This window comes from Vidua macroura, chromosome 11, assembly GCF_024509145.1.
Source record: "Vidua macroura isolate BioBank_ID:100142 chromosome 11, ASM2450914v1, whole genome shotgun sequence".
In the NCBI taxonomy this organism is placed as follows: Eukaryota; Metazoa; Chordata; class Aves; order Passeriformes; family Viduidae; genus Vidua; species Vidua macroura.
Window position 1 is genome coordinate 21,699,827 of NC_071581.1, and position 22,141 is coordinate 21,721,967.

Consider the following 22,141-nt stretch of genomic DNA (forward strand, 5'->3'; position numbering starts at 1 on the left):
TGCAAACACACAAGCTGTTATTCCAAACAGGAAGAGAAGGAACAAAGAGGTCTTTCAGTACAGAATGGGAGCAGTTTCCAAGAGTGGAAGCCTTTAGGGTGCCAGGGATGAGCAAACAGCTCTGGGAGGGCAGCTCCATATCCCTGCACCATCCACATGACACTTCCATGTTGGTCATGGTGTTGCACCTTTATTAACCACAGAATCACGGGATCCCAGAATGGCCTGGCTTGGAAGGAACCCTAAAGCTCATCCAGGTGTGTAATGGCAGCAGGGAGAGCCCAAACAACCCCAGTGGCAGGCAAGGAGCTGTTGTAAATGTAGGTGAGCCCAGTGGGAAGAAATGCTGATGTGTGACTCCAGCTCAGAAGGCTGAATGATTTCTTTATTATAACTATACTCTAAAACATTAATATACTATTTAAAGAAGACACTAAAACGACATACTTACTTTTTCTGACTCACAACTCATGACCTTCTCTGAGAGTGCAGCCACAGGTGGGTTGGATTGGATTGGGTTGGATTGGGTTGGATTGGGTTGGATTGGGTTGGATTGGGTTGGATTGGATTGGGTTGGGTTGGATTGGGTTGGGTTGGATTGGGTTGGGTTGGGTTGGATTGGGTTGGATTGGGTTGGATTGGGTTGGATTGGGTTGGATTGGGTTGGGTTGGATTGGATTGGGTTGGATTGGGTTGGATTGGGTTGGATTGGGTTGGATTGGGTTGGATTGGGTTGGATTGGGTTGGATTGGGTTGGATTGGATTGGCCACTAGCCCCAAACAATCCTCACCAGAATCCAACCAAGCAATCACCCCAGGTAAACAATTCTCCAAACACATTCCACATGGGAAAAACAAGGAGCAGAAACAGAAATTGTTTTCTCTTTCTTCTCTCTGTGCTCCTCTATGAAAAATCCTGAGAGAGAGAAGAACGTGCCTGCCACAAGGAGCTGGCTTACCTGCCAACCATCTCCCAGTCCCTGTAGACGGGGATGTTGGGGCGCTCTGTGCTGTCGTAGGGCCCGAAGTGGCAGTTTGGGGACCCAAACCACTCATCAAAGCCGTGCTTCAGGGGGTGGAACTGGGGCCGGTGCCCCAAGTGCCTGGCAGCAAAAGCAACAGGAAGAGTTAAAATTCTGCTGCAGGGAAGCCAAACCTCAGCTCCTCAGAACAGCATGCAAGAACACAGTCTCTGCCTAAGAAATCAAAACTCAAAGCATTTCAATCACATAAATTACTCCAGAGCAATGTCTTGAGCTCTCTCACACTTGTTGCAAGCACAGCCATGCAGACTCACCCCAGTGCTCACTTATATTCCATTTTATTTACTCTCCAATCACTGTTTTCCATTTTTTCCTTCCACTGGTGTCTTCTCCCATGCTGTCTGATGATCAGCACTGATGGACTACACTGCCCCAAACCACTGCAGAGATGCACATAATGTTTTACTTAAGGATTCTGATCTATGACAAGTCCCTTTTATCCCACTGAGCTGTAAAAACACAAGGCAGAGCTCGTGAAATGCACCATTCCATCCTCATCCCCTTTATGGAGCATTCATGCTGCCAAAATGGTACAAAGAGACCTGAATGGAAATGAAATGAAGTTTTTGTGTGCACATGTGGACATAAAACACATTTAGCTGCTCCTGATGACAGCTCCTCTCTACTGTGCAGCTTGAAAATCTTCCATCCTTAACTTCCAGATGAAGGTCCTCTCTAATCTCCAGGTTTTGTACTGCAAATTCTACATTTCCTGCTTTTATAGCACCTTGAAGACAGAGAATTCCCATGCTCTCTGTCTCTAAAGGGGATCTTGGTAGCTCAATGTTTATTTAACCATTCCATCTTCCCCTCACAAGCCTGGAACTGCCCCCTGTCCACTTTGTGCCATTCCCCTCTGCACCTTCTGAGCATAAAGGGCATAAAATGCATTCCCTGGAGTAAAATGATGCTTGGAGTTACTCTGAGCTGTTCCAAACTGAGTTATTACAGAAATAATCCTCATTTCAGCTATGATAACAGCTTGGTGATGTAACTGCCACTGCAGGTCTGACCTGCTGGACTCCACCCTTTCCCCTTTTGTAGAAGTGGGAACACAAAGTCATTCCTGGCTGTTTCTACAACAGGGGAGATGGAAAAACCTCTTATTCTACAAAAGCCCTAAAAGAACTTACAGAGACATTAAACAATGACTGAGATCCAGATCAGTCTCTGCATCTTACAGCACAAAAAATTGAGATTTAATGAAACACAACAAATTCCACGCTGGTCGTGGAAAATACCTGACTTGCAAACTTATAATTAAACCATGGAATTCACTGTCACAGGACACCCTGAAGAGTTTTTACAAGAGATGATGAAACAATAAGAAAATTTTCTGCTGGAAAAACCTTTGTGAGGCCAGGATGAGACTCCAGTTTTACCCTGCATTTCTTCACACCTTTCCAGAGAGCAGGTATCACTCCCAGTCCTGTCCAGGAGAAGTTTTTGGATGCACAATAATGCCCTGCACATTCCTACTTAGTCCTATTCCTGCTAACAGCTGCAGCTCCTTCCAGATTTGCCTTTTTTCCCAAGGAACTGGCACCAATCTGCTTTTGCCTTGTTTATTCCTTTTCCCTGGGTGTATGAATTTCCATTTATTAGCACTGAACTGCAGCTGATTGCACCCAGCCCACTGAGCTGATCCCTCAGGGCAATTTTCCTGCTTGGATTTGTGCTGAATAATTCACTGTCTTAGGGTGCTTTGCTTTCTTCCCAATTCCAGCAGGTGAATCCAACCACAATTCAAACTCACCCATCTCTAACTTATTAATGAAACTGATAAAGAAATTCCTGTTATTTTCCACAGGAATTCAGTTCATTAATAAAACCCCAACATATAGCAAGAGTCAAAGATAAAAACCATGTAGGTGCTCAAGGCAAATTCCAACAGCATATCCTGGTGTTTGCTGACTAAATAAGTGGTGTGAGGTGTGGATAAAAGGCCAGAGTTGAAGAGTTTATAAATACAAATACACACATAAAACCTCATCAACTCTTTGTATGAAGATATATGTCAGTTCTTGTAATGGGAACACTCAGGAATTGATCCCAGCAGGGGGAAGATCCATCACACTTTCCAAAGTTGGACATTTGGGCTTCAAAACAGTTTTTTTTTCCCTGTAATTCTGTTTTTTTTTTTTTTTTTTTTCTGCTGCTCCTTCCCAACACACACACACAGTGAAATCTCAAAGCAAGAGATCTCCAAATAAATTTACCATTTGCCAATGATCTTATTGGTGTAACCAGCTTTCTTCAGGAGCTCTGGAAGCAGTAATTCGGAATCTGGGATTCCTCCCACTATATCCTGTGGTGTGTATGCTGTGGAAAACAAATCAAAAACACCTTTCTGACTCTTCAAATTATTACAGCTCATGTACTGGATCAGAAATAGAGTTGTGTGGTGTCCCAGCAATGCCATTCCTTGGAAATCCTCCCATGGGATGGAGAGAATAAAGTGATCCAGGGAGACCAAAGGGACATTTCCACCCACTTGTGCACGAGGGCAAATAATAAAGGGAGCTGCCACCCCAGAGTGGAGGTGACATCCTTGAAAGGGAGATGTCACAGAAAATCAGGTGCTTTAGGGGTGGTCTTTACAGTGTAAATTTGCTTTGTGCTTTCTAAAATGAAGGCAGCCTTTCCCTAACTCAAATCACCAATAAAGGTGCTCAGACTGCAAGGGCTGATATATTACAGGGTGATATCCCAAAGGTCTTTTCCAACCTAATTCATTCTGTGATTCTGAAAGAAATGAAGAGTGTCTCTCAGCCCCTGAGGCTCCCAGGTGTGACTTTGCTCAGGGAATCAACCCCAGGCTGCTGATCCCTGCCCAGCCATGTCCCAGCACGTGGCATTTGTCACTCTGGGACCCAAATCAACCCAGGGATCTTCCCTGGAAGCACCAGAGGCAGGAGGGATGCAAAACTGCTCTACAACTGGGTAGAAATCTGAATAAACCTGTGAGCAGCCAGCTCTCCCCTGTGGGGATTGACATCCCCACCTAATTTTCCTTCACCAGACCCCAATTCCCCTGCCCAGAGGAAATGTTTCTCAGCCAGCAGAAAGAAATGATCAAGCAGCCAGGTTTATCCTCTTAATTTGAGGAGGTTTTCTGCTTGATGAGGAGGAAGCAATAAATTGTACTTGATGATCTTAGAGGTCTCTTCCAACCTCATTATTCTGTGATTCTGTGAAATTCACACTTACTACCAGCACTTAACAGGGTTTGGTGGCACTTTGGGACATCCGTGGGGAAGATCCCCTTTGCCCAAAGAGAAACTTCCTACAAGGCACAGAGGGAAATCAGGAGAGGAAGGGAGGTCAGGAAGGAGGCTCCTACCATTCCTGGCGTGTCCATTTGTGGTGTAAAAGCCATTCCTGACCGGGAGCCGGCCCGTCAGCAGCGCTGCCCTTGCTGCAAGCAACACAAACATTTATTTATAGCCATTCTCTGCTTAATATTCAGATTATTATAGGAGGATGAGGCCAGCACACTGACTGTGTGTCAGTGTCCTCTTGTCACAGCCAGCCACTAAATCACCCACACTCTCCCATGAGCCATGGAGAGAATCAGTTCTGATGCATCATTTCAGTTATTCCAGCTGAAATTTGGCCCCTTTATTAAATTAGCCACACTGAAGGCTCATTCCTTTGAATAGTCAAAGGAAGCAACCCTTACAGCTCAGTTATATATATATATTTATTATGTATTTAAGAGGAAATCCTAGCACAAACTGATTAGATGCTCAAGGCTAAGCTTTCGAGCTTGACTGAACAAAAATCATGAAATACAAAGAAAGAGCTGTCCAGCTTTGACAATAAAAGTCAAGTCCTGACTGCAGGGAATATTTAAACAGATGTTTAACTTCAAGCATACGCAGTGCCACCACTGGCTTAGCAGGATTTCAGCTTATTTTAAATGCCTTTTCTGAGCAAGGACATCATCAACACACTGGCAAGTGCTACCCTCAATAAGAGCCCAAATAAAAAGGCCCCGTTCTTCAATTTTGCTTCAGTTCTTGGCAGCTAATCAGGTTTGAGGGGAAAAAAAGAAAGTAAAAAAAAAAAAAAACAAACCAACTCACAGGAAAAAACAACAAGAAGGAAAATATCTGCTTCTTCCAGACCCAAACGTTCATTTTATCTCTTGTCCCTGTCCCAGGAGTCTTGTAAGACACCAGGGTCAAAAGCAGGACACAAACTGTTGCCTTTCCTTGCATGAAAGTCTCACCAGGGCCAAAAGAATCAGACCAAATACGTCCAGCCACAGTTCAGATCCTGCTTTGTTCAACCCAAAATGAGAAAGATGAAAAAAATGCAATGACTGGGGCTGGAATACTGAACTGAAATGGTATAAAAATCCTTTAGCTGGACTGATCACTGAAGCAGCGCTTTGTACAAACTGAGAACTGTCGGGTTTCCAATCCAAACATAAATAAAAAGGGAGCAAAATGCAAGATCAAAGCAGCAAATGCAATCTCTGGCCTGAGGGCAGGCACTGGTTTGGTTGTTAGCCCATGTCAGAGGCTGGCAAACACCCCAAACTCCTCAGAGGGAGATGTTTCTCATGCTTACGTGGTTCCAACTGCAGTTTACTTACAGGGAGAGCAGAGGGGGCTGGCAGTATAAAAATCCAGGAAAAGCATCCCTTCTGCAGCCATCTGGTCTAGGTTAGGGGTTTCCTTGGAAGGCTCTCCGAAAGCTCCCAAATCCCCCCAGCCCATCTGCAAAAGGAACACACCAGAAGATGTCAAAGGCCCTCTCCACAACCACATTTTTGGGCCCACATAACACATTCACTGTACCCCTTAATTTATAAATTTTCACAGTGCTCATCTCCCTACTCAGCACTTCACAAATGTGACAGAAACGATCTCTGCCAGCCCTGTGGAGCAGGGAACTCTTACACTTTCCCCTGGTGGGTGGGAAATTGAGGCACACACAGGATTAAATGACTTATGAACAGGTATTAAAGCACTTGCAGGAAGCCCAGTGCCTTCACTGCTACTCAGAGCCCTGAGGCACACCCAGAGCAGGGAGGAAGAGGAAGTTACACGTGGTTTACTCGGGGTTGTGCAGCTGCCACGCCTGAGCCTTCAGTCCCTGCCCTGCTGTCTGTGCTGGAGCCCAGGATTCCACCTCAGCCTCTGGATCTGTCCCTCTGCAGGACTGCAAACACAAGGAAAAGGCCTCAACTCCAAAGCAGCGCTGCAGGAAAAGCCAGGGAGTGTTTTAAAAGCCAGAGGCATCAGCAGTCACTGCAGGAGTGTGGCTTCACCCTGCTCTTCCTCCTGAATCCGAGGGGTCACACGCCAGGAGAACCACACCGTTCCCATCAGGGTGTCTGTGCTCACTGCTGAAAACCATTCCTGGGGAAAGCACAGCTCCAGGCAGAAGGTTCTAGAAGGGAGCAGCTTAATGAGCCACTAGGCACCAGAGGTGCTGGGATTTTAGTGTGCTTTAGGAAAGGCAAGAGGTGCCTTTGATGCAGGTGTGTGTCAGGTGAGCCAGGGATGCATCCAGATCCTCAGGGAACCATAAGTTTGGAAAAGAAAATCATTGCAGAGATGGTTTCTGAGTTAAGGAGCAATTAAATGGTTCCCCCTGGCACTGGGATGAGGGATTAAAATGGATTCACCCCCAAGTTCTTGATTTTTCTTTATCCTCAAGGAAAAAAGAATCTCACGTTGCTCTAATTCCAGAGACCCAGAGGATCAAGGGGAAAAACCCAGAGTGAGGTGTTTTAAATGGACATTTTAAATAAATCAATGGTTCACAGAAGCTGCAGACACGTGCTGTAGCAACACTTCCAGAGTGGGACAATCCCTGTTCCAGAGAGCTTTCCTCTGGAAAATTACAAATGCCAGCTTGGGAGGGGGGAAATATTCCTGAATGGAAAACTGAGGTAACAGAATCACTGAGCTTGGGAAATACTCTGAGTCCAAGCTGTGCCCAGTGCCCATCGTGTCCCCAGCCCAGAGCACTGAGTGCCACCTCCAGGGCTGGGGACTCCAAACCTCCCTGGGCAGCCCCTGCCAGGGGCTCAGCTGCCTGGAAAAGCAGGGGATTCTCCTGCTCAGGAGTGTGGCAACAGCACGGAAACAACGGGCAGGATAAACTGGCAAAAAGGGAGGGTTTGCCCACCCTCATGAGCTCCCTGAGTAGCTTCAAACAGCAACAAACGCATTTCCACCACAAACACAGCAGGAAATTATTAGGAGAGAAGCAAACCGGGTAGATGGCAGCGACCTGAATGAGTTGGAAATTAACATAATTCCTTATCCATGTGGCCAAGGGTGCAAAATTGACAAGATTCTGAGTTAGAAATAAACCTGTGATAATTTCTGCTCTTTAATCATTTGTTTTCTTCCCCGTTCAGAGAGCCATAATGAGCAGAATTACTTTTCTTCTTGTTTAGTTTTTCAGCAGGCCACCAAGCCCCTCCTCATGACCAACAATCGTTAGGGTCGGGAGGGAGCTCTGCAGACCACCCAGGCCAAGGCAGGGACACCCGGGGCAGGAAGGCGCCCCCCAGGTGGGTTTGGGATGTCTCCAGAGAGGAGAGCCCCACATCCCCGGGCAGCTGTGCCGGGGCTCTGCCCCCCTCCATGGCCAGGGAGCTTCTCGTGCTTCGCTTCGTGGCCGCTGCTCCTCTTCCCGTGGCCGGGCACCACCGGGGACAGCCCGGCACGGTGCTCCGAACGTGTCTGCGGAGCGATGGGATCCCCCCGTCAGCCGGCCCGGCCCCTCCTCAGCCAGGACAGCGCTGCAGGCCCCTCACAGCCGCCCCTCCGCGACGGCGACACCAAACCCCCCCCCCCACCCCGCGCCGCCTGCCCCACTCACGTCGTCCATGAGGAGCAGGACGATGTTGGTGGCGGCGGCGGGGCCCAGGGCCCAGCAGAGCCCCAGCGGGCCCAGGGCCCAGCGGAGGCCCCGCGGCCTCCGCGCCGCGCTCGCCATGGCAACCGGGGCCGCGCGCCGCCCGCGTGACCGCGGCCCGCGCGTGACGCGGCGGGAGGGGCGGGGCCAAGATGGCGGTGTGCATCGCCGTGATCGCCAAGGAGGTGCGGGGGCACGGCCGGGCCGCGGGGACCCAGGGGAGGAGAGCGGGGGGGACAGCGTGTCCGGACGGCGTCATGCCGCCCCCGGGGTGGGGCCGGGTGGAGCAGCGAGGCCTGGACGGGGAGCGGAGGCCTCAGGCTGTGGGGAACGGGGGAGCAGTGGGGTGTGGGGAATGGTGAGGGGAAAGAGGCCGGGGCTGTGGGGCCGGGTGAGGCTGTGGGGTACGGGAGAGGGGGATGGGCAGGGTTTCGGGTTGTGGGGTTGAGGAGAACGGGGGATTAGTGGGGTCTGGGGAAGGGTGAGGGGCTGGGCCTCAGGTTGTGGGGTTGAGGAAAAGAGGGGATTAGTGGGGTCTGGGGTAATGGTGAGGGGCTGGGCCTCAGGTTGTGGGGTTGAGGAGAACGGGGGATTAGTGGGGTCTGGGGAATGGTGATGGGAGAGGGGCTGGGCCTCAGGTTGTGGGGTTGAGGAAAAGAGGAGATTAGTGGGGTCTGGGGAATGGTGAGGGGAGAGGGGTTCTGGTTTTAGGGTCCGAGCAGGACTGGGGCTGTGGGGCAGGGGAGAGGGGAACGGGCAGGATCTCAGGCTGTGGGGTCTGGATAGGGGTGAGGGAAGCAGAAGAGAGCAGAGCCGGGGCAGCAGGGCTGGGCAGGAGCAGAACGGGAGCAGGGCTGGGGCAGCCAGCACAGGCACAGTGCGAGGCTGCCTCTGGGCTGTCCTGCTGCTGGGGAGAAGGGTTTTCCTTGGGACAGACAGGCACAGGCCCTGCTGGGACAGCAGAGCACAGAGACCTGAGCCTTATGTGCTGCCTGTGCAAGTGGTTCTCCTGCCACGGGGACAGCCGTGCTCCAGAGGTGCTGCAGCGTGGGGAGGGGCACTGCTGGGAGCATAAATGGTTAACCAGCTCTGGCAGCAGCACATCCCAGGCAGCGTGACTTGCTCTGCTCCCAGAATTACCCCCTGTACATCCGGAGTGTCCCCACGGAGAACGAGCTGAAGTTCCACTACACCGTGCACACCTCCCTGGACGTGGTGGATGAGAAGATCTCGGCCATGGGCAAAGCCCTGGTGGACCAGAGGGAGCTGTACCTGGGGCTCCTCTACCCCACTGAAGACTACAAGGTGTATCTTTGTCAAGCCTTGGGCCAGGCCACTGTGGGTTTAGTTTAATCACGGAATATCCTGAGCTGGAAGGGATCATCAGGTCCAACCCCAGCCCTGCACAGACACCCCAACAACCCCACCCTGGGCATCCCTGAGAGCATTGTCCAAACCCTCCTGGAGCTCTGGCAGCCTCGGGGCTGTGCCCATTCCCTGGGGAGCCTGGGCAGTGCCAGCACCCTCTGGGGGAAGAACCTTTCCCTGAGATCCAACCTAAACCTGCCCTGGCACAGCTTCCTGGGTCCTGTCCCTGTCACAGAGAGAACAGCTCTGTGTCTGCCCCTCATGAGGAAGTTCCCTCTCAGTTTGTCCCTCTGGGCACGTTCCAGCCTGGTTTATGGCTGTGCCAGGCCCTGCTGTGTGAGAGGCAGGTCCTTGACCCCTGCCCAGCTACGGCTACGTGACCAACTCCAAGGTGAAGTTTGTCATGGTGGTGGATTCCTCCAACACAGCCCTGAGGGACAACGAGATCCGCAGTGTGAGTGCACCAAAGCAGGGCCACCTCGGTGGGGCTGCTCCTGGCAGCTGCTCAGGACGTGCTGAGGGACAAACAATTGATTCACTCACCTCCACTCCCCTTGCAGATGTTCCGAAAGCTGCACAATTCCTACACGGACATCATGTGCAACCCTTTCTATAACCCCGGGGACAGGATCCATTCCAGGTGAGTGGGTTGTCCACACGGTTCTTTGACACTTTCCTGGAATTTTCAGGGCACCTCTGCTGCAACAGGACCAACCCTGTGGTTGGCCAGTTCAGGTGTGTGTGCTCCAAGTGCCTTAATGAGAGCACTGATGTTGGTTTTGGGCCATTCCTGCTCATGAAAAACTGATGGTGTGATAAAAAGTTCTATTAACTCCCAACTCCTACCTCAGAACTGGGGTTACAAACATTAAGCCAAGAAAATGTATCTTTTTGAGTGAAAAAATTACCTGAAAATAGAGGTAACAATAGTTGGACTTGATGGTCCTAGAGGTCTTCTGCAAATGTAATATTTGTGAATATTAAAATGTAGTACATAGAACAGGTTAAAGAGTTAACAAGTGCTCCAGGGTTTATCCTGAGGTAGGGACAAACATTCAGCACATGGAATTCCTCACCTGTGAGGGTCAGTGTGCCCCATTCCCATTGTAACCTCTCAGGGAATTTTAATAAATTGGGAGTTTCTACAGCCTAGGCAAGAACAACTTTGCAGACCCAGGGCAGCAGCCAGAATAAGACCTGTCCTTACCTCAGCTTAATTAAGGGTCATTAATCCCTCAACAGCCTGTGCTCTAAAGGAATATCCCATGTCCAGCTTAGGGAAAGCCAGGCAGAGTCAGGGTGAGAAAGCAGTTTTGTTACAAAAGCTGGGCTGTGCAGAATGAGCTGCTTCCTTTAATAATCTGTGTTTATTTTCCCTCTCCAGGGCTTTTGATACTATGGTGAACTCCATGATGATGCAGGTGTGCTGAACCCCTTCCCACCCCCCTGGGAAACATTCCCTGTGTGCAGGAGCATGCCTGCAGTGCTGTAAATATTCCATTCTGTGTAATAATTTAAATTTGTTCTGTGTAAAATAAACCTGACACCTGCGAGGTTTGCCTGGGTTTGTACTCGAGCAAACACAAACCACTGCTCAAGGAATCATGGCATGGTTTGGGTGGGAAGGGACATCAAAGCCACCTCATTCCATGGGCAGGGACATCTTCCACTGTCCCAGGCTGCCCCAAGCCCTCTGGAACAAGAGCAGCTCCAAGGGCCCTTCCAACCCAAACCTTTCCAGCAGCTTCCCTGCCTGGGCTGATTTCTGGGTGCCTCAGTTTGCACCTCATCCAGACACACTGCACAGTGATCCCCAGCCCAGGTAGAGCAGCTGGAATAAATCCACCCAAATCCATGCATGGATTAAGCCATCAGGATTGCACAGCTGCCTGGCTCATCCCAACTTCATCTCTATTAGCATCTCCTCCCCTGCAGCTCCCTGCTGTTCTAATTACAGACTCCCAAATCAGGAGCAGGTATTTATCTGGAATAAAGCACAAATTGCACTGGAAAAGCATCCCAGCTCCATCACTCCTGGTTCAGCAGAGGAGATGCAAGCAGGAGCAGGCATAAACACCTCTGCTGCAAGCAGCTCATCAGTTAAAAACCACAGAAACCAGCTAAGAACAGCAGATCTGCCCAGCCCCAGGGGATCCCAGGAGCCTGGAGAAAGCCAGAACTGCACATGAAGTTCACACAGCAGGATCATTTATTTTAAAAATAAGTAACAGTTACAAATACTTTCTCAAACAGAACTTAAGTTCATTTCATCAGCAACCACCTGGAATATCTGGGGAGGTTCAAGCCTCTCCCACCATCTCCACAAGGCACAGCTGTGCACTGTTATCCACAAACATTTTCATCTAAAAAATTTGGCTGTTTTCACTCACAGAGATGGCAGCTCAGTGTTGCCTCTTCCACAACAGAGTCCAAACACCCCAAAGTAGTTTTTTATTAAAAAATAAGCCTCAAAAATTTATAATCCTATCAAACAGAAGCCCTAGAAAAAGCTGGTTTATAGTCTAAGCCTAAGGGTAGCTCAAATCAAGGTCAGTCTCAGCAGCTCTGAGCACAATATCAACACAACATGAAGAGTAAAGGCCCCAAGCTTTTAAAAAAAAATCTAGAGATCTTAAAGGGAAAAAAAAATCAGTGGGATTTTTAGCCTGGCAATGCCCCTGAGCTGTGAAAAGCTGCTTTAGGAGTCAGTTGCATCTGCTGCATCTGGGTTAGAGGAATCCTAACCAAGGATCCCAAAAGATTAGTGGGAGGATTACATAATAAAAGCCATTTCCATGCAGAACTCCCAGGAATGCTGTGTGCTGGGGTTCCAGCCTGCCTCTCCTAACACAAAGCTCTTCCTTTAAAAACACGTGGCTGCATAAACACAAATTCAGCAGGAAAGGGAAGAGCCAGGAACCTTCTTCCCTGGTACCCAGCTCCTGTGGTGCTCCTCGGTCCTGAGCCTCCAGCAGGGCTCACACCATCCCCAAATGTGACTCCAGAGCAGGAATGGTGATGGGAATAAAGAAGGAGAGCAGACCAAATTTGCACCAGTGAAGGTGACTCTGTAATGCTGCTACTGCAAGAAAGAGGAGGTGCCAGCACCCCTTGACCCCTGGAGATTGGAATAAAAGCAGGAGGGAGGGAAGAGGGCTTTGCTAACAGCCAAACTAAAAAAGAGGAAGGGTTTTGTGACACCCAGGTCCTGTTTAGCTACCACAGAGACAGAGAGGCTCCCAGAGAAACAAGGGATGCTTTTCCCCTGTCCTGGATATACAAACACAGCGAGCTAAAAACCAGACCCAAACCACATCAGGCTTCCCAAGAGGAAGGTCACATCCATAGGGCTGATGAAGGAAAAGCTCCCCAGCAATCAGATCTGGAGCTGCAACCCAGAACTTTCTCCATTGATTTAGGAAAGAGTCTTTAGGCTCTTAGAAGAAAAGACGACAACATCCAGCTGCTGCAGGAAGAGCTGAGGAGGTTCATGGCCAAGCAGTGGCATGGAGGGCATGCAGCCAGCCAGGAACCAAACCCTCCAGGACAGCCCTTTTCCATGGGATAAGGAGAAGACTTGATGGTCTGGGAGAGCTCCTCCCTTCCCAGGACAGCGTTCTCTGGAATGAGCCTGTTCTCTGTGCAAACACAGCCCCCCGGGCAGAGCTGAGGTGGGATGAGCTCTCCTGGGATGCTGGCAGGGTGGAGCAGATCCCATCTTCCCTCCTGCAGCCCAGCACAGGGCTCACCAGTAATCCTCATGGCCAGGCAGATGGCATTTTTAAAATTAATCTGTTTTTTGGCTTGGGTAGGCATATTTTTAAATCTCTCCAATCCCATCTCCTCGTTTCAGTCCCGATGGCATCACCAGGCAGTCCAGCCTCTTCTAGTATGGAAAATACCAAGGCAGCAGCCTTGCCCGACCCCTAAACAGGAACAAAACCAACCTCCTGAAGCACAGGGGCATCGCTCCCTGCTCCTGTCACCCTCCCAAGGGCTGGGATTCCCCTCCTGCACAGCACCCCCAAAACCAGGGGAGCCCCACAGCCAGCCACAGCTCTGGGACCGGTCAGGCTGGGAGTGCACTGCCCACACTCCTGCAGGGACAGGGTGACAACTCCCAACTTCCCAGACGTTCCTTCCTGCCAGAGCCCTCCTCCATCCTCCCAGCCACGGCGGGAGCAAAGCCGAGACAGGGGAGCAGGGAACCCCATCCCGCTCCACACCTGAGGACCCTCCCACGCCCAGACTCACCTGTAGATCCTCCCTCGCACCCTGGGGTGCTGCCCGTAGTAGCCCCCCCAGCGGCCCAGCCCTCCCCGGGCGTGGAAGTAGCCCCGGTAGCCGCCGCGGTCGGTGCTGCTGATGCCGGGCATGTTGGTCCTCTTGGGCAGCACCTGGAGGGTGGGGAAGGGCTGCAGGAGCTGGGATTTGGCCCAGCCCCAGGCAGCCAGGGCTGGGAACAGGGGGGGGAGCAGCCCCCCAGGGCTCCCCCAGCTCTCACCTTGATGACGCGGCCCCTGAACACACTCTCGTCCAGCTCCACCGCAGCCTTCACAGAGCTCTGCTCCTCGAACTCGATGTAGGCATAGCTGTGGGGGAACGGTGTGAGCAGAGCCCCAGGGACACCCTGCAGACCCCCAGCCCTCCCTGCACACAGCACTGACCCTTTGGGGTGGCCCGAGAACTTGTCACAGAGGATGGTGACGCGGTTGATCTGCCCACAGCTGTTGAAGTGAGACTCCAGCTCCTCTGCTGTGCCCCCGTAATCCACCTGCAACGACAGCCCCAGCACCCAACTCGTGCAAGTGCCATCTGATGCCTTGGGTTTCAGCTTTTCTGTTTTTCAGGTTCTCTGCTGCCTGGTGTGTAACTCTGAAATTTCTTATTAGGTGTTAGTAGGTTCTCTTCACAGGGTAGCTGGACAAAACAATCCCTTCCCAGCTGGAGAATCAAGGACAACCTTACCCAAAAAGCACAAACAACAGCAAAGGGAAGGGGGCAAGCCAGGGGGTTGGGACTTCATGACCTGGAGCTGTAACTGGACAATTGAACCCAATATGTAGATGAACCAAAACTTAGAAAAGTGTAAACACCCGTGACTGGGATCCATCTTGGATTCAACCTGGCTGTAGCCCTGGCCAGGCTCTTGTGCTGCCCAAGGTGTGTCCTTTTAAGGCCTTGCAATAAATACCTGTTTTGTCAATTTTTAGCTCTGTCTACTCTCTGTTCCAGACCAGCCTCTCAAGGCAGCAGATCCACACCCCAGCACGGGAGGCAAAGGGCCCAGCTGGCCCCACTCACACCCCCCCACCACAGCTCAGCCTCTGCTGAGGGTCAGGGGACCCTCCCAGCTGAGTGCTCCCACCTGGAACACAAATCCAAGAGACAACCTGCCCCGTTTTGAAGGAACAAGCAACACCACACAACCCACAGCTTCCAGGGGGCTTTTTGGGGAGCTGACACTTGCCACAGATGAGCTGGAAGTGGCAGACAACCAGCGATGCTCCCAGGCTGGGCACAGGAGAAACACTTGGGATGGGAACAGCCAGGCTTTGGTGGGGAACAGATCCACACCCGGGATTTGGGACACACACCCAGAGGGGCTCCCACTTACATTGCCCACGTAGATGGAACGCTGGTCAGCCTCCATCTTCTCCTTGGTTGTCAGTGGGAAGAGAGCTGTGGAGAGGAGGGATTTGTCATGGACAGAGGGACATCTGTCTGCTCCCAGCACAGCCACCCCTGAGCTGACACACTGCAAAGCTCCTCAGATGCCTCTCACATCCAGGTGTATCCAAACCCTCACACTGCTGCCTCCTCCTCCACCCCCCTTGGCCCTCTTCTTTTCACAGTGACTCCTCTACTGCGGCTGTTGGTAATAAACTCAATTACTTGACTGAATTAAGCACAATTTAATTAATTTACTACATCTGGGCCCACACAGGTAGGAGGTTAGAGCTGATAGAATGTGCATTAGCACCACACCAGGCCTGGAACCCCCTTCACCCACCTTATGTGTCCAGTCCCAGGTGCCCAGAGAGACAGAGCCAAATACTCTGGGCTCCAATTGTCACCCTGTGCCCCAGAGGTGTCCCTGGGGTGGGACAACAGCACCCTGTGACAACCCATACCTGCTTCTGAGCTCATGAACAGATGGTTCTCAGCTTCCAGCTGCAGCTCCTTCAACCTCTCATCCTCCTTCTCTATTTCCCGCAGTTTGGCTTTGATGGCCTCCAGCTCCTGAATCCCAAACCAAGAATTGCACGAGCAGCACTCGGAGCGGGGACAGCCCAGGTGTAAAAAGTTCCCCACTTCCTTTGGGCACCAGGGAAAACGGGTTCCCCATGGAGGCGGGCACTCACCGGGTCCTGAACATCCTGCTCCTCTGTGCTGTTCCCCTCCTGGGGGCTCGCATCCGAGCCCTCATCCGCTGCCTTGCACACGGCTGCCACCTCTGTCACGTCCCAGGGCGCTGCCTCGGCTCGCAGGGACGGTGGGTCCTGCCACCAGATCTCTGAAGTGTCCAGGAAGAGAGGACTGGACGGGACAAGGGGCAAAGGGCATTGAACCAACAGCCATTTAACGTATCAGCTAAAGCACAGCCTCCGCCAGGCAAAGGCTTGCAGGGCGTTCCCAGCAGAAGGATGAAGAGGTGACATTAATGCAGCTGCGCAGCAAAGGCACAGAACTGCAAAGCGCAGCCAAAAGGTCTCCAGTTCATACTGGAGTCGATTCCCAGCTCACGGGGGCTGCAGAGGGGACCTGGAAGCAGCTGCCCTAAAGTGGAAAAAAACCCCAGGGCCACAGAGGGGACGGGTAGGGAACGGAAAGAGGCGGCAGCACACGGCCACCAGCAGAGCTGCACAGAGGGAGCGGCCGGGAGAGGCAGCGAAGGAAGAGCCGCACCCTCCCGAGGGGCTCACGGAGGGACACACCCTCCCACCCAGGAGAACGACTTCTCCCACCCGGGAGTGGACAGCCGCCCCGGCTGCAGCCCGTGGAGCTGCGGCACCGTGCCCGAGCCGTGGCCAGCCGTGCCCGGCCGGTGTCCGAGCGCTGGCCAGCCGTGCCCGAGCCGTGTCCGAGCGCTGGCCAGCCGTGCCCGAGCGCTGGCCAGCCGTGCCCGGCCGGTGTCCGAGCGCTGGCCAGCCGTGCCCGGCCGGTGTCCGAGCGCTGGCCGGCCGGTGTCCGAGCGCTGGCCAGCTGTGCCCGAGCCGTGTCCGAGCGCTGGCCAGCCGTGCCCGGCCGGTGTCCGAGCGCTGGCCAGCCGTGCCCGGCCGGTGTCCGAGCGCTGGCCAGCTGTGCCCGAGCCGTGCCCGAGCGCTGGCCAGCCGTGCTCGGCCGATGTCCGAGCGCTGGCCAGCCGTGTCCGAGCACTGGCCAGCCATGCCCGAGCCGTGTCCGAGCGCTGGCCAGCCGTGCCCGGCCGGTGGCCCCGAGCCCCGCACGCACCTGGCCCGGCCCCCGAACATGCTGCGCGCGGCCCGCGCGAGCGGCGACCACGTGCGGCTCTCCCGCCACCACGAGCGGGGCTCGCGCCCGCGCGCCACTTTCACACATCAGCGGCCAATCGGGGCGGGGCGCGCGCGCCGGGGCCCCGCCCCCCCGCCGGCGGGAGGCGGCCCCGCCCACGGGGGAAAAAAAAAAAACAAAAAACAAAAAAACGACACTCCGGGGCCGCGGGTTCGAGACCGGGCAGCGCCGTTCAGCTGGGGCTGATGGCCGGGGCAGGGCCCCCTCCGCCCCGCCCGGTGCAACGACCCCGCCGGTGGGGCCGGGGCTGCGGCCGGCTGGCAGCACCGGGGCAGCAGGGGGGGCGCCCCAAGGGTGGAGCTGCAGCAACAGGTGGGACAGATCGCCTTGAGTGGCCCGAGGACACAGCTGAGTTACCCCGCCGTGGACACCCCTCCTTTGCAGCGAGCGGCCCCAGGGCTGTAAATGAACCCCCCGAGCCAGGACTGGGGGCACAGAGTGCAAAGCACTGCCAGGAGTGGGGGACGAGGGCGCCCGGCACAAGCCCAGGCTACGGAGCCTCTGGTTGATATTAAATTGTCTTTATTACACAGATACAGAGTTAAGAACAGACATAACCTGAATCATAAAGTTTACATCTTTCACAGGTCAAACATACAGTACACTTAGAGAAAGCGGGGAACAGCAAGGGGGGGGACAGCATGCCGAAGGAAAGTCCTACCACGTCATCTCTCTGGGCTGGCCCCGCTCCCCACGCCCGGCCCCGGCGGGGGGCTCTGGTTTCCAGCCCCTCAGGGCCCCCCGTGCCCCGGTGTCCCCATCCCAGGGCAGCAAGGGCAGGGCTCAGCCCCGCACGGGGCCGGGGAAGCGCTGCTGCCGCAGCCGGGAGGGAGGGGGGGACACTGGCACGACCTCCCTCCCGGGGCCTTCGGTGACATCGGAGGAGCCCCCAGGGCTGCCACGGCAGGGGGGACACCCCATCACAGTGCCTGGGACCTGGGAACACAGTGGCATCTTGTCCCCAGCCTCAGACCCGCTGGGATCCAGAGGGGGACCCCAGCAGCCCCCGGAGGAGGAGGAGGAGGAGGAGGAAGAGGAGGAGGAGGAGATGCTGCAGGGGGAGTTCGGGGGGCTCTGGCAGTGACGGAGCAAAAGCCAGGCAGGTGTGGGACCCCCGCTCCAGCCTCGCCGGGACGTGGCACTTTGGTTTCAGCTGGGATTTTGGGTTGGGAACGTGAGGAAGGGGCTGGAGAGGGGACCCTGGTGCCGTGGGTGGCACCAGAGAGCCACGTCCCTCCTGCCACCTCCCCAGCTTGGTGGCACACCAGCACCCAGCGCCCCGGGGACCTGGGGCACGCTGTCCCCGTGTCCCCAGCGCCGTCCGCGGTGTCCCCAGCCGTGATGGGAGCAGGAAACCCGGGAGCTGTGAGCAGCCACGGGCACCTGGTGTGTCCCCAGGCTCCGGCCAGGCTGTGCCAGCCCCACGCTGCTCATCCGCTGCCATCTCCACGGTGCCACCAAAGGGGCACAGCACGTGGCACGCGTCCCTCGCCCCCCAACACCACCATTTCGGAATGGTGGAAGCCCCCAGGGCACCAGCACAGCATCACTGCAGCCCCCGCGGCCGCTCCGTCCTCCCCGCAGCACATTTTTTTTTTTTAAATTTTTTTTTTTTTTTTTTTTTTTTTTTTTTGGGAAATCTCGCATTTAAAGCTGTCGTTCTGGTTTGGCCGCCCGTCACCGCCGTCTCCCCCCTCCCCTCCCTCGGCTTTTGGTTTCAATGCAAGGTTCTGTAGGGTAGTTTTATTCTTAATTAAAATTAAAAAAAAAATCATAGTAACTCAAAAAAAAAAAAAAAAAGAAAAGAAAAAAAGCAAACCAGCAGGGAGTGGAGTGGAAAGGAGAGCAGTCCCTGTGGAAGTGCTCTCGCCCGCGGTTTCCCGGCGAGGTGGAGGTAGAGAGGCAGAGCCCCGGCAGGAGCGGGGCCGGGGGCACGCGGGGACAGGCGGGGACAGGCGGGGACACGGCGGGGACGGGCCGGACACCCGGGCGAGCAGGGGCATCTGCAATACTCTTATATATTACCTCTTCTCAGGAAACGTAAGAAAAATAGACAATATTACATATGTCACACCATAAATAAAGTGAACAGTCACGGGAGGGGCACCCGGCGAAGCTCCCAGGGTTTGGGGGGGGGGGGCACAGAAACCACCCAGGGGGTGCACCGAGGTCTTGGGGGGCACAGAGACGTCCCCGGGGTTGGGCCAAGACCTTGGGGTGCACAGGGAAACCCTGGGGGGACGCACCAAGACCTTGGGGTGCACAGAACCTTCCCAGGAGGATGCCCCAAGGTCTTGGGGTGCAGAGAAACCTCCTGGGGGGGGGGGGGGGGGGATGCACCGAGACCTCAGAAGAAGAAGCCTGGGAGGATTCAGAGAGATCTCAGGGTGCACAGAAACCCCCCCCCCCCCCCCGCCAGGGTCTTAGGGTGCACAGAACTCATCCAGGGTGATGCACCAAGATTTTGGGGTGCGCAGAACCCTCCCCGGGGATGCACCAAGGCTTTGGGGTGCACAGAACCCCCAGCAGGGCCGGGTGCCGGCGGCACAGGGCCACTGACATCACCCTTGGCGTGTGCCAAGCTCTGCTGTGGCTCAGCCCAGCCCTGTGACCCGCAGCACAACCCCAACCCCCGGCCCCGAGCCCTTCCCTCCTCTTCCTCCCCTACGGAAAACACACAGGATGGGTTTTGCAAATGCGGAAAAACTACAGCTCCTCTCGATGCCAGGCCTCGCTCCGGCCAGCGCCACGGCCCCACGCTTCCTCCTCATCCTTTATTTGGCAAACGTCTCTTATTATTATCACTAGCATTATTATTATTATTCATTTTTGGACCTCTGCAGACACTATTTACATTCACATTAGCGCACAGCACTGCTGCCTCCGCTCGGAGCTCGGACTTTCCCTATTGCACTTCCGTCCTCCGTGCCGCTCCAGCGAGGCAAGAATCCCAAATAATCCACATTGTCCTTGGCCAGGAAGGCGGCAGCGTTCCTTTTCCTTTCCTTTTCCTTTTCCTCTTAAAAATCCTTGTGAAACAAATCCAGCGCGGGGTGTGGGAGCAGCCTGGCAGTGAAGGGATGGGGGGTCCCCCGACAGCTTCGGTGAGGGAGAAACCCAAAATCCGTCTTTTAATTTCCTCTTTTTTTTTAATTCTTTTTTTTTTTATTTTTTTTTTCTTTAAATCTCCTTTTTGTTCTCCTTTCCCAGGGCGGTGGCGGGCAGAGGTAGAGATGTGCCGGCTCCGGCTGCGGTTCTCAGCCCCATCTCCCCCTCCCACACCTTGGGGGTTGGGGTTTTAGTAAAAAAACACCTTTTTTTTTTTTTTTTTTTTTGCTTTATTTTAATAGAAATTCTTTAAAGCCCCAGGGGCATGTCCATCCATCCTTGTGGGGAGGGGAAGGAAGCGACAACAGAACGAAACGAACTTTGGCAGTGGAGAGACGTTTGGATCTTCCTTGGTTTTGGATTTCCTTTGGAGCAGAGGTGAGTCTGGTCTGTTCTTGGCTAGCTAGCAAGGTAGTTACAGGTGAGCGTCCGTCACGCGTCGTCTGGTTTTTGGATTTTTCCTTTTTTTTTTTTTTTTCTTTTTTTTTTTTCTCTTTTTTACAATTTCTTACTTAAAGCCAAAGAGTCCGACGTTTTCTTTTTTATTTTCTTTATTTTTTTACAAAAAAAAAAAAAAAAAGGTAAAAAGAAAAAAAAAATAGGAAGAGAGAGCTGAAGAAAAGAAGGTTCTGTCCTCTTCCAAGTGAGCCCCTCGGCAGCACTGATGGGGGATGGGATCGGGCTGGTCTCTCCCCACAGCACTGCGTGGTGATGCTGGAGCCAAATCCCTCATCCAAAGAGCAAAAAAAAAAAAACAAAAAACAGCCAAAAAACCCAAAAAATCCCAAACCACAATCCCCCAACCGATAGAAAACCAACCGAAAAAAAAGCCAAAACAAAGACTGAAGAAAGAACAGAGACCGGTATTTGCCTTAACTCCACTTAAAGCCCAGTTTGAGGATCCGTGAGGATTAGTTGTGAGAGCTAGAGAGGTCGTTTCGGAGGTCACACGAGTCAGGTAGCTGAGGAAATTGCACGGGGTGCAGTCCGTGGCTCCGGCAGCCCGAGGGTGGCTCAGCGGGACGCGCTGTCCAGCGGCGCCGGCGTGGCCGGAGTGCCGGCACGGGACGCGGCCACCGAGCCCGCCTCGCTGGGGCTGCTGGCCATGGCGGGCACCCCGTCGGGCTGGCCCGGCCCGGGGGCGGCGGGGCCCGGCAGCCCCTGCAGAGTCTGCCCGCAGACGTGGTGGTGCTTCTCCCAATCCTTGTGCTGGCAGAAGGAGCCGCAGTAGCGCGCGGTGTTGCAGCCGCTGCACGTCTCGCTCGCCTTCCGCCCGCAGTTCCAGCAGCTCTGCGGGAACGGGAACACGGCCTCAGCTCCGGAACGTGCACCCCGGGCCAGGCTGTGCACCCCCACCCAGGACTGGGCACTCCATCACCCCAGAGAGTGCACATCCATCCCAGAGAGTGCACATCCACCCCAGAGTGTGCACATCCATCCCAGAGCGTGCACATCCATCCCAGAGCGTGCACATCCATCCCAGACCATGTACATCATCCCAGAGAGTGCACATCCATCCCAGTGTGTGCACATCCATCCCAGAGTGTGCACCCCTCATCTGAACCATGTACATCATCCCAGAGAGTGCACATCCATCCCAGAGTGTGCACATCCATCCCAATGTGTGCACATCCATCCCAGAGCGTGCACATCCATCCCAGAGTGTGCACATCCATCCCAGAGTGTGCACATCCATCCCAGAGCGTGCACATCCATCCCAGAGTGTGCACCCCTCATCTGAACCATGTACATCATCCCAGAGAGTGCACATCCATTCCAGAGTGTGCACATCCGTCCCAGAGCATGCACATCCATCCCAGACCATGTACATCATCCCAGAGAGTGCACATCCATCCCAGTGTGTGCACATCCATCCCAGAGAGTGCACATCCATCCCAGAATGTGCACATCCATCCCAGAGTGTGCACATCCATCCCAATGTGTGCACATCCATCCCAGAGTGTGCACCCCTCATCTGAACCATGTACATCATCCCAGAGAGTGCACATCCATCCCAGAGCATGCACATCCATCCCAGACCATGTACATCATCCCAGAGAGTGCACATCCATCCCAGTGTGTGCACATCCATCCCAGAGCGTGCACATCCATCCCAGAATGTGCACATCCATCCCAATGTGTGCACATCCATCCCAGTCTGTGCACATCCATCCCAGAGAGTGCACATCCATCCCAGTGTG

The 22,141-nt window shown here is 53.8% G+C and overlaps 4 protein-coding genes across 10 annotated transcripts in view; 1 reads left to right on the forward strand and 3 right to left on the reverse strand.

The window, feature by feature from the left end:
* Window positions 1–8,094, reverse strand: part of GALNS (galactosamine (N-acetyl)-6-sulfatase) — a 43,044-nt gene extending 34,950 nt beyond the window's left edge. The window contains 6 exon segments of the mRNA XM_053987098.1: window positions 960–1,103; window positions 3,263–3,365; window positions 4,387–4,461; window positions 5,647–5,770; window positions 7,893–8,048; window positions 8,050–8,094. Coding sequence (XP_053843073.1) covers window positions 960–1,103; window positions 3,263–3,365; window positions 4,387–4,461; window positions 5,647–5,770; window positions 7,893–8,048; window positions 8,050–8,094 — 647 coding nt within the window.
* TRAPPC2L (trafficking protein particle complex subunit 2L) lies at window positions 8,047–10,849 on the forward strand. Its single transcript, XM_053987122.1, has 5 exons — window positions 8,047–8,113; window positions 9,063–9,235; window positions 9,663–9,750; window positions 9,857–9,936; window positions 10,681–10,849. The coding sequence occupies exons 1-5, from the start codon at window positions 8,081–8,083 to the stop codon at window positions 10,724–10,726; spliced, it is 420 nt and encodes a 139-aa protein (XP_053843097.1). The 5' UTR covers window positions 8,047–8,080; the 3' UTR covers window positions 10,727–10,849.
* A 633-nt stretch (window positions 10,850–11,482) lies between these two features.
* PABPN1L (PABPN1 like, cytoplasmic) lies at window positions 11,483–16,835 on the reverse strand. Its single transcript, XM_053987109.1, has 8 exons — window positions 16,752–16,835; window positions 15,662–15,836; window positions 15,431–15,539; window positions 14,914–14,978; window positions 13,964–14,070; window positions 13,801–13,888; window positions 13,551–13,693; window positions 11,483–13,222 (listed from the first exon to the last, which is right to left on the reverse strand). The coding sequence occupies exons 1-8, from the start codon at window positions 16,769–16,771 to the stop codon at window positions 13,183–13,185; spliced, it is 747 nt and encodes a 248-aa protein (XP_053843084.1). The 5' UTR covers window positions 16,772–16,835; the 3' UTR covers window positions 11,483–13,182.
* A 502-nt stretch (window positions 16,836–17,337) lies between these two features.
* CBFA2T3 (CBFA2/RUNX1 partner transcriptional co-repressor 3) overlaps window positions 17,338–22,141 on the reverse strand; it is a 29,505-nt gene continuing 24,701 nt past the window's right edge. For all 7 annotated transcript variants that reach the window (XM_053987094.1, XM_053987092.1, XM_053987095.1 and 4 more), the window contains one exon: window positions 17,338–21,230. In XM_053987094.1, coding sequence (XP_053843069.1) covers window positions 20,955–21,230 — 276 coding nt within the window. In that variant the 3' untranslated portion in view covers window positions 17,338–20,954. The remainder of the gene's footprint in view (window positions 21,231–22,141) is intronic.

Coding starts and splice junctions, on each gene's coding strand:
- TRAPPC2L (XM_053987122.1), top strand. CDS start 8,081: ATGGCGGTGTGCATCGCCGTGATCGCCAAGGAG. Junction 8,114..9,062: donor TCGCCGTGATCGCCAAGGAG/GTGCGGGGGCAC, acceptor CTCTGCTCCCAG/AATTACCCCCTGTACATCCG. Junction 9,751..9,856: donor GGGACAACGAGATCCGCAGT/GTGAGTGCACCA, acceptor CTCCCCTTGCAG/ATGTTCCGAAAGCTGCACAA.
- PABPN1L (XM_053987109.1), bottom strand. CDS start 16,771: ATGTTCGGGGGCCGGGCCAG. Junction 15,837..16,751: donor ATGTTCGGGGGCCGGGCCAG/GTGCGTGCGGGG, acceptor TGTCCCGTCCAG/TCCTCTCTTCCTGGACACTT. Junction 13,889..13,963: donor TTCTCGGGCCACCCCAAAGG/GTCAGTGCTGTG, acceptor GTTCCCCCACAG/CTATGCCTACATCGAGTTCG.